This window comes from Meles meles, chromosome 4, assembly GCF_922984935.1.
Source record: "Meles meles chromosome 4, mMelMel3.1 paternal haplotype, whole genome shotgun sequence".
Lineage (NCBI taxonomy): Eukaryota > Metazoa > Chordata > Mammalia > Carnivora > Mustelidae > Meles > Meles meles.
This window is the reverse complement of record NC_060069.1, coordinates 154,394,414-154,405,344: the sequence shown is the minus strand read 5'-3', so window position 1 is coordinate 154,405,344 and position 10,931 is coordinate 154,394,414. Positions and strand designations below refer to the sequence as shown.

The 10,931-nt window shown below is 45.3% G+C and overlaps 1 protein-coding gene across 1 annotated transcript in view; it reads right to left on the bottom strand.

The window, feature by feature from the left end:
- Positions 1-1,445: 1,445 nt before the first annotated feature.
- The window catches only part of CLIC6 (chloride intracellular channel 6), a 46,911-nt gene continuing 37,425 nt past the window's right edge, over positions 1,446-10,931 (bottom strand). Inside the window, exons 2-6 of the mRNA XM_046002977.1 lie at positions 10,004-10,113; positions 9,271-9,396; positions 8,531-8,637; positions 7,820-8,001; positions 1,446-1,693 (exon numbers count right to left, since the gene is read on the bottom strand). Of these exons, the coding sequence (XP_045858933.1) occupies positions 1,532-1,693; positions 7,820-8,001; positions 8,531-8,637; positions 9,271-9,396; positions 10,004-10,113 (687 nt within the window). The 3' untranslated portion in view covers positions 1,446-1,531. The remainder of the gene's footprint in view (positions 1,694-7,819; positions 8,002-8,530; positions 8,638-9,270; positions 9,397-10,003; positions 10,114-10,931) is intronic.

Below are 10,931 nucleotides of genomic sequence, written 5' to 3'. Positions count from 1 at the left end.
ATTTTTTTAATGAGCATTTAGCATCAACCACAGGCTACCACCAAATGGACAAGAGGGTTTCTAAGAGATGTATGTAAACGTCAAAGGAGCATAACCCCGAGAATGCTCGAGAATGCTCAGACCCGGCGGGGCTGTGATGCATATCTACACAGCCTTCCACATTGTCCCCCATGCTTTCAACTGGAGCTGGCCAGCCTAGCCCAGACACACTACAGAGGGAGGCTGGTTGCAGGGCAAGGTGGCAGGCAAGCCACAGACAAACCAGAAAACTCTCCAGCCTAGAGTTTCCACTTCCTCCCCAACCTGACTGGTTACCAGAACTGCCCAAGAGTCATCATCATGAATTCAGTCTCTCTGGAATTTCCCTGCCTAACCTTGAAATGACACTTTCAAGGATGGAGAAGCAATGAGAACCAGGCTAGCCCCACAGCCCATCACCACCGAAGAAGCTCAGCTCTGGGTCTGAGGACAGCCCTTAAAAAGAATCGAAGTGTGTTTGCTTCACATTTCACCACAGGGCAGGAGGGTCCTCCAGTGGGCAGCTGGTGTTGAGTGGTCCCCATGAAGGCATGGCCTCATGAGAGGGGGCGGAGCAAGAGAAGGCATCCAAAAAGAAGGTGGAACAAAAGACCATGGGCGCTCTCCTCCACTGCCTGTTCTGAGACCAGAGGCAGCTGGCATCACCAAAGTGGTGTCAAGGCAGGTCCCATTGCTCCTAGCCCTGTGGTCCCTGAAGGTGTCTGTGGGTCCGTGGACTCCACTTCTCCACCTGTGAAACCTGATTGCAAGCATCCTCTAGCTCTGCAGGGCCAAATCTTTTTGGATCCTCTGTGGATGATCACCAAGGCATCACCCACAGGTCCCCTCACCAACTTCACAGGAATGGAGTTGTGTGCAGTGTGAACATCTGTGAGAGACTAAGGGAGCGGAAGATGTTCACCAATAAGTTATCAGCAATTATCTAGATGGAGTGAAATTTTAGGTGGTTTCTTTTTTCCCTTACTTATATTCTCTGACATTGTTTTAAAATATTAAAATAGGCATGTCATCATCTTGGGACTACAAAAACAGTATTTTTGTTCCAAAAAAAAAAAAAACAAACAAAACTTATACTACTACTTTAGAGGGAAAAAACAAGCTGCAAATGATGATTAGGAAAACTATCAGAGACAGATGAATTTTTTTTAAAAAATCGAAGGAGGAATTGAACCCAAATCTAATTTGTTCTGAAACTTACACTGCAAAACACATGCCCTCATATAATGGTTTACGGGGTCCCAGAATGCCAAAGAAGTAAATTAAGAAGTCAACTGGACAAGGGGTGTGTGTCACAATATGTACTGGTATTATTCAGATACACAAGTGAGTTGACAAATCACAAGGCCATGTACCATTCCACTATGATACAGTATGATTAAAATATGGGCATTATGGTTATTGGAAGGAATACAAAGGGTACACTCACAAAGAGCACACTCGCATCATAGCCTAGCGCATACAGCTGAGAAAGAAGACAGAAAACACTCTGGCTTCACTTCATTCTTTTTGCAACATCTGAATATGCATGTTCAATCTCCTGGTCAGCTGGACACGTATTCGTGAACTCATCCCTAGCATAAGCATTGTTCAAGTATCTCCAGATGCCAGTCATTTCAGAAGGAAATTCAAAATCTCTGTATCTCTTGGCCACAATCTGAAAATCAAGAGGAAACAATCAGCAAAGGAAAAGCCCACTAATGTAGACAAATAGATCAGACAATCCACTCTTTTGAAGTGTGTAATATATTCTCTTTCTGGAGTCCTGATGTATACTTCCTACAGCCAGCCAGGCTACACCCAAATTGCACTTTAACTTTGCAACAGGAAAGTCCATGAAAGCACTGGGCTCAAAAGAGTGGCTCCAGGGGTGCCTGGGTGGCTCGTTAAGTCATAAGTCTGCCTTCAGCTCAGGTCATGATCCCAGGGTCCTGGGATGGAGTCCTGCATTGGGCTCCCTGCTCAGTGGGGAGACTGTTTCTCTCTCTCTCCTGCTCCCCCTGCTTGTGTTCCCTCTCTCACTGTTTCTCTTTAAAAAAAAAAAAAAAAAAGAGTGGCTGCACACACACACAACCCTGCTCACCAGTTTATCCCAGATAGAACTTGGGATCCACTGGCATGAATTTAGTCTCTACTTTGGTGGACTTCTCCTTGTCTTGCCAGCAGTTTGGGCTTTGTGTGTTCTGCTGTTATGTTATTTGGTGCCTAAAGATTCATGAGGGTCTTCAGTTCAGAATGTGCCAGGCTTACTGTGAAGTGCTCTCTTTTTCTGCTTGCTGAGCCTTACCTCCTGAAATCCCAGATATCTGTGTATGTTATTCCTACAGATTTCCATGGTCCTATCACTGAAGAGATCATCTCAGGGTCAACAAAAGGACACAAATCCTTATCCTCATGGAAATGGTGGATGTGAGGACAGGGCAACTGTGAGTGAACATCATGAGAAATATCACAGTGTGAGATGGAGGGGTGTTGCTGGGGAATTTGTCAGAAAGGAGAGTATATTCTGTTGGGCATTCTATCAGGTTCCTGGGGCTACTATAACCTGAGTGGCTTAGCACAACAGAAATTTATTTTCTCACAATCCTGGAGGCCAGAATTCCAAGATCAGGGTCTTAGCAGGGCACATTCCCTCTGGGTACTCTAGGGAAAGATCTGTTCTCTCCCCAGTTTCTGGGAGTTTCTTGACTTGGGGCAGCATAACAGCAATCCTCACATGACATTCTCCCTATGTGTGTCTCTGTGTCCAAATTTCCTTTTTTTATAAGGACAATAGTACTGGATTGGGGGCCAACCCTACTCCAATAGGACCTAACTAGTTACATCTGCAAAGATCCTATTTCCAAATAAGGTCATGTTCTGAGGTACCAGGGATTTGGACTTTAACATATGAATTTGAGGGGATACAATTCATCCCCTAACAGAGACCCAGGGCTACAAAGGTCAGTTCTGCTCTGTTACCTCCTATTGCATTGGTTTCTGGGTTGTCTGGTTGAAGTGAACATGGGACGACACACATTAGAAGATCTTTGGGAGGGGTGCCTGGGTGGCTCAGTGGGTTAAAGCCTCTGCCTTAGGCTCAGGTCATGATCTCAGGGTCCTGGGATCGAGCTCCACATCGGGCTCTCTGCTCCACGGGGAGCCTGCTTCCTCCTCTCTCTCTGCCTGCCTCTCTGCCTAGTTGTGATTTCTCTCTGTCAAATAAATAAAATATTAAAAAAAAAAAGAAGATCTTTGGGACCTACTACTCAGATAATGCAGGCCAGAAGCCATTGATGCAGCAAAATAAGACAATATATAACTGTCAGAAACCGTCCTAAATTGTTTAACATCTTTTACCTGAATTCAGCCTTATTGCTATTAATGTTAAGATTTTGCTTTCCTTTTGTTTGCAAAACAATTTTATTTTTTTTAAATTTTAATTTTTTTTAATTTTAACATTTTTGAGCAAATTTATTAAGTGTATGCCTCCTATAGATATAATCTTCTTTTTATGGTACCTATTCTGAATTTAATATTTATATTGTTTTCCATCTTTCTGTGTATATTAATGTGTGTGTGTTTGTGTGTTTCTTTCTAGTCACTTGGAAGCTTATGGTCTATTTTAACTTTTCTCCTGGTTTCCAGTATAACCTTAAATAATAGAGATTCTCTATTTTTTGATTTGTCAAGTTTAGATGACATCTATTTACTCCTGATTACAACAAAGGAGGAAATTAGTACAACTCTACACTTTTTTTCCATTTCTTCTCCCTTAACCCTCTTCCATTGGTTGTAAAAACATCCAAGTTTATCATGTTCTGATTCTGTTCTGTAACTGTAATTCCCAACATTGTTTAGTCTTTAGTTCTGTCTTTAGATTTAAATAGGTTCTATGTTTATCACTAGCCTTTTATGCTACACACTGTCTCTATTCCTGGATTCTTATTTTGATGATCATTTTATTATTTCATCACAGAAAATTTTTATTTAAGAAAAAAAGGCGGGGTGCCTGGGTGGCTCAGTGGGTTAAAGTCTCTGCTTTCAGCTCAGGTCATGATCCCGGGGTCCTGGGATCGAGCCCCGCATCGGGCTCTCTGTTCAGCGGGGAGCCTGCCTCCCTTCCTCTCTCTCTGCCTGCCTCTCTGCCTACCTGTGATCTCTGTCTGTCAAATAAATAAATAAAGTCTTAAAAAAAATTTAAAAAAAAAGGCTCAGGAGCACAGAAATCCAGGTAAAAACGACAATTTGCCTGGATGTGACTTCTTACATCACACAATCCTTCCTTTGATTCTCTGTAACTATTAAACCACCATTTTCTGGGTTTTAAAAAATATTTACTTATTTATTTTAGAGATAGCATGTGCAGTGAGGGAAGAGGAACAGGGAGAGAGAGAATCTGCAGCAGACTCCCCACTGAGCATGGAGCCCGATGCAGGGCTCAATCCTACGACCCCTGAGATAGTTGCCTGAGCCAAAATCAAGAGCTAGACGCTCAACTGACTGAGCCACCCAGGTGCCCCTGTTTTCTGGGTTTTAATATGGTCATGGAGATGCATGAGGCCAGTCCCAATTTCTTCCCTCTGTAGGTGGCTTTACTATTTATTATTATTATTATTAATATTCTTATTGTCTGGACACCCAAAGTGTTCTTTTGATCATCAAAGTTCAGTGATTTATCATATATTTCATAATGTGCTGATTGTTCTGGACTATAATTTTCCAGTCATGGCATGTTGTTTACACTGAAGGTTCAGATCATCCTTTAGCTCAAAATAATTTTCCCTCTTTCCCTTCCTTTCTTTTCTCTCTCCTGTTCTCTGATTCTTAAGTATGTACATCCAGGAAATCTCTAATCACTTTTATCCCTTGCTGCTTCTCCACTCAATTTTGGGTGATGTCTCAGGCCTGTCCTCCAGGTCCCTGATGAACTTCTACAATGTCTTTTTCTATGTCTTTCTATGTGTAATGTAACTTTTATTTTTGAAATTATTAAATTTGTCTTTAAGTTTTTGTCTTGAGTTCCGCCAGCCTGATTTTCCTCTTCCTTGTGACGTTATAGTTTTTTGATATCTTGTTCCGTCTCTGAGCTTTTTCTCAAAAGATGCATGTTCTTTTTCATGTCTTGAAGGTCATAGAAAAGAATCTGACAAGAGTGTATTTTCATTTACTGGAGCAAATCCTCATCAGAGAGGTGTTTCTCATTTGCCCTTTTCTTTTCAGATCCTTCTCTTTCTCCTTTTTCCCCGGTCCTTCTTGATCAACTCTATCCTCACAGAGGTCCTACTTAGGTTCTTACTGGTTATTAATCATCTTTTAATGAGGCAGAGCTGTTGGACTTAACACTTTTTAAAAGTAGTATGGAGGGCAAAGGGGGTGTCACAGCAGCTGGGAGACCAATTTGGATGTCGACCCTCATAAACTCTCTCACCAAACACCGCTCTATACTCCACCCCACAGACACATTAGGAGTAGGGTCAGGATCAGGGTCAGAATCAAGATTAAGGTTAGAGCATCCTCCACTCTGAGATTCAAAGATTAGGCAGGAGGTCACCATAGCTAAAAATGAAGCCCGAGCGATTTACAGCCTCTCTCTTGACTGGTTCAAGGACTATTTCTGTTTTCCACACAGCAGCTACAAAGCAGAATGCCACATCCTTTCTTTCCACCTCCCCTCCCTCTTCCTTCAGATTAGGGGACCAGTGACAGAATACAAAGATGGCACCTCTGTATGCTTCCTTCTTTAGCTCTCCCTCCCCAGAGACCTCATCCCAGAGGTGATCTGTGTGGGGCTGTTGCGTGCTTCTCCTCTCGTGGCCCCAGGTCTCAAAGAAGTTTGGGTTGGGCATTTCAGGACTGTACTATTTACTTTTGGAGAAATCTGAACTTTGCTAAAGATACAGGGAAGTCCTGCACTGGCTCTGTGACACCTCACACTGGACAACGTTTCTTATTTCTTAGTCTTTGAATTAGTGTTCTGTCCTTTTCTGGTTTTATGACAGAGGGAGCTTTACTGTTTTTTTCATGGTTTTTTTTTTTTTTTTTGCTGGATTTCAGGAAAGAGAATAGATTATAAATTCCTTTGCTCTCTCATCTTTTACCATAAATTCCTTTTGACCAAGTCTCATTTCCCTTCCAAAGGGGCTCCCTCCCGAAAGATGATGAAGCTGTTTGGTATTTTGAATGCTCGATGGCTTTGAAGAATTTGCTCTATGGTCTTACACTGGAGCCAGGAACTTCTTCATTTTACTCTGAAGTTTACCCCATCTACTGAAATTTAAACTACTCCTTTGCTATAGGAGCTAAACAAGTGGCAATCTATGGTACATGGCTGGGGCATTTCTCTTGCTCTTCCCCAACCTCCACGTCCCTCTGCGATGTTACACTAGTCGAAGCAATGACGACAAAACAGCCACTGTGAGGACTAAACCACACACAACCACATAAATAGCTTGTTGGAAAATGGCTCCCAAACGTAGAAGGTTTTGATGAGTTGAGATGCTCATATTACATTTTAGGTGTTGGGGAACTGGCAAAGTTATTGAAAACAATATTCACTTAAGGGCTCAGACACATATTCAAGGCTTGAATTTCAAGTTAGTATCCTTCAAGCACACCCGGGAAGACAGAAGAAGAGAAACGGGGCAAGGGTTAGGAAAGGAATCCGGGAGGAAGAAGAAATGCAGAAGCGAAAGGCAAGCCAATGCTGAAGAGCAGCCAGGGCTGCTGGTAGCCTGCAGAAGCCTCAGCAACATAGACAGGTGAGCCTAATTTGTAACTTTCTAAAAACCAATGACATGCCTTATTAGATCACAGGGTCCTCGAATTGAAACTCCCTGTGTCTTCTCTCCCATCTCCCCATCCTTCTACCAAAGACTTGGGTTTGGACTGGGTGGGATTTTAATCATCAAGGTGCCCCAGAACAAGGTTTGGGCTTCTTCCTGGGGCTTCTGAGGCTCCTGAGGGCCAACAGTGTTGCAGTTGTGATGATGATAACAGTTAACACCTGTAAGTGACGTGAAGGCTAGGGATACCACGGAGAGGCAGCCATAACTCCAGAGGCCAAGTGTTGGTCCATCTACTTTGGAACCCCTCAGGATCACCCCCAGAAGTTCTGATTGAGGAGACCAGAGGCTGGATGGCAGGATTTACAATTCTAAAAAGCTCCCCAAATAATTCTTATGCCTACTAATGCTGGAGAACCACTGGTCTAGGGAGCCCTTAAACCCTAAAATAGATGATACATGAAGCTGACTTCCTGTTCAACTATCTGGGAAGATACAACGCCAAATCTGGCAGAGGCCCGGCCAAGGAGCTGCTCCCTAGCTGTTAGGGGGTAGATATTAAGAGCTGAGAAGAACACACCTCTGTCATCCCTATGCAGAGCCATTTCCCCAGCTAATCACCAACAAGTCACACTGCAGTATTCCCCGATTCGGCACATCGTCTCCAAGGCTCAAGCATTAAACACCAGGTATAGTCAATGTTGCCCTAAAGTTGTCTTCATATAACTTTTCTTTAGGCTCTGGGGGTAAGACTTGGAACAAGAAGCAGTGAGGAGGGAGGGGAGGAAGCCAAGTTCCCAAATGTTTCTTGAGACCACCTGAAAAATACCTGGGAATATGCTTGTATCTGAGACTTGGGATTCAACCACCTCAAACAGAAAAAAAGCAAGCAAGCAAACAAACCAAATACCTGACTTTTTAACTCAAGAGTCTGCATTTTAGATTGTTTTGATGTCTGGCCAAAATAAAACAAAGCTCTATTCGTGTATTCAGCACCTGTGGTAGGAGGAACATCAAACCTTTATAATGTGGAGCTTGGGTAAGAGGTTACAGTCGGCTAACGTGAGCTCATCCCCATCCAGGAACTTCCTTCCAGAAATGGTGATGTCCTCAGTGCTGTAGGCATCGATTTCATCTGGCAGAGGACTATTTAAGTAATTATCCAGCTTCTTCAGGGCCTTCAACAGATTCTTTTCATAAACTAGAACATAAAGGCAAAAAATTTGTAAAAATTATTGTCACCTTTCTCTAGATATCAAGGAAGGAGTCAATCACCTTTCTCTCCTGACACACGGCCGGGCAGCACAGGGAACTGGAGGGAGGGATATGGATTTCTAAGATCTGCATAAAGGACTCACTCCTCCCTGGAAAATAATTCTGCTGTCTACACAACAATGCTCCTTCTTGGACTCACCCACTTGTTCAAAAATATTTATGGGAAGCCCCTAATGAAATAAGCACTGGCAGGAACATCCTTGAAACTGATTCCCATGGTGCAGCAGGGAATTCCTGGTGGGCATTGTTTTCCCCTCAAAATGTTTTTTTCTCGAGCTCCTGAAATCAACGTGCAGATTCAGTATTAGAGGCATTGTTCCTCATTTCTAGATACAGGTCCCTACCCCCAGGGACATTAGTCAGAACTCCTAGGACCTTAGAAGTAGCCACACCAGAGGCTGAGCAAGGGGTAGTCCACATGGAGAACACTGAACAGGAAGACAGCAGGTACTCACTCTCGTTTGCATCCTTCTTGGTGTTTTTTATAAATGCGGAGAATTTGGCAAACACATCATTTCCTGCAGAGTTAGATTCAGGGTGTTGGGTCCCCAGCTTAGGGTACCTTGAAAAATTCAGAATTGGAGCATCACAGATAAGCAATATTTGATTTGGGCTCATGCAAGTGGTTGGGGGTTTGGGGGGAGGCAGACAAGTCTTTCTCTGAGTGGATATAAATGAGAACACTTCCCTCTGGAATGTTCTCCGAATCTTTTTAACTCCAAGTTTTGGAAGCAATAGTCTAGGGAGAAAGCACTTGCTGTTCTGGTCCTGGCACACCTTGGACCCTGCTGGTCTTAGCTCCCTTCCAAGTAGGATGAAGGTGGGGCGCTAGAAGGTTCTCTTCTGGGTGCAGCACTCTGCGACATTGCATGCTACCCTGAACGCCTTACCTTCCAGCAGTGGACCTAAGAAATGGCCGACCCATGCGACATCAACCCACCTCCTCCCCCACTTCCTGCCATCAAACCATAATTGCCAACCTGCAGGTGCAGAGCAGAGAGACCCAGGCCTACCGTCACTCAAGGCTTCTGATCTCGCTCTGTGTTTTCTGTGGCACACCGCGGTACAGCAAAGGAAATGAAGCACCGTGGCCACGGAAAACCAAATACACAGAAGCCAGGAGCTTTCAAATTGTCTGTGAAGAGGGGGGGGAAAGTGACAATCGCGTTGTAAATGCTGGTTTTCTGAGGCCTACCTCGGGGGAGCTAGTTTCTCCTCTAAGAACTCCTCGATCTTATTCACGTCCGTCTTGACTTCGCCATCAAAAGTCATAAAGGGAGGGTTTGTTCCAGGAGCCAGGTTTTGCAGGTCTGCGGGTTTCCTGGGGTGGGGGGAGGAGGGGTGCGGTGAGCACCAGCTTTTGTATAAACAGTTGCCAACCTGCAGACTCATTTCCAAAGCTTAGCCAGGTCCTCCCCAGTCTATGAAGCGCAACCCTTAAGAATGTCAACAGTGATTGTGGGTCTCCAAAGTGTGCTACTGACACCGAAAGTGTGGCGCTTCTCTGGAGGCAGAGGTGAGAAAGCGAAATCGCCCCAGGGTCATCGCAGGAGAGCTGCTCACACAGGCTTTTGAGAGGTTCTCAGCAGACCAGGAGCTAGAGGAGCGCGTTCCTTATGGTGCCCCCAACTCCTCCCGGATCACGTCGGATCCAGTCCTGTCGTTGTTGTGTGAGAAGCCCAGACTCGGGCTTCCGTTCAGGGTCCTGACTGAGGATGGATGGGCCACGATATCGCCCGTGGGTCCTAGGAATGCGTGAGTGTGAGTGTGTGCATGTGTGAGTGTGCCTGAGTTCTGAATGCGTGAGTGCATGCGTGTGTTAGGTGAGTGTGGGGGGACGCGAGTGCGGGTGAGAACGGGCGTGAATGTGAATGGGTTTGCCAGGCGCGAAGTACAGTTCTTCCAGTAACGCAGAAGGCCCATCTTACCTCTTCAGGTCCACGGTAGTCACATTAAATATAACGCCCTTTAGCCAGAGAATCATAAAGAGGCGCTGGGAGAACGGGCAATTCCCAATACTCTCACCGTCGTAACCAGCCTAAGTGGAAAAAGGAATCTTCATCAGAGCCAGCCTCACAGTGATACGTGCCAGATTCTGCAAGGTGCGGGCACAAAACCGTCACACATTTGTGTTAATGGGGGTAACACTGTAAATACCCTTCCGGGGCCATTTCACGGAGCCGTTGAGCCCCGCCAGGGCGAGGGTGGGGGAAGCACAGGGACGGGGCTGCACCGAGCATTCATTTCCTCCTTCTTTCCCACCACTCACCACTTCCTGCCACTCTGGGCCTCTGCCCAGCCTGCACACAGGGAGAGAGCAGCCCCTGGGAACTCCCTTTGTCACCAAAGGCCCACAAGAAAGCTATGCTCTTTCCCTTCCTCTGTCTCATGATAGTCTCCAGAAGCAGCACCCCTCTTTCCAGGAGGGGCAGCCTTAGAAACCCACCAGCAGGTTCTCCTACCGAGACACCAGCCCTCGTGGTCTCTGCGGTGCTCGTCTCCAGAATGAGAGGGGTGCATTGTACACGTTCTAGATCCCCGGACACTATCAAACTTGGATATCCCCTCATCTGACTCATGGGGCGGCTGAGAGATGGGGAGCATTTCTACTGAGAAGGGGGATTGTTACACAGTTGGTGTTGAGAGGGGAGTGACTCCTCCCTGGTGACCCAATGCAGGTCACATCCACACACACCTCCCCTAAATGTAGACACACACATATGAAACACACGTCCTTCTCAAAGGCAGGTGATGGGGAAAGGGGGGGGTCCACATGCCCTTGGAAATGGAGCAGTAGGATCAAGAGCAACAAAGGAAGTTTCCAGATGCTTCTTTCTCCTGCCATCTTTCCCCCAA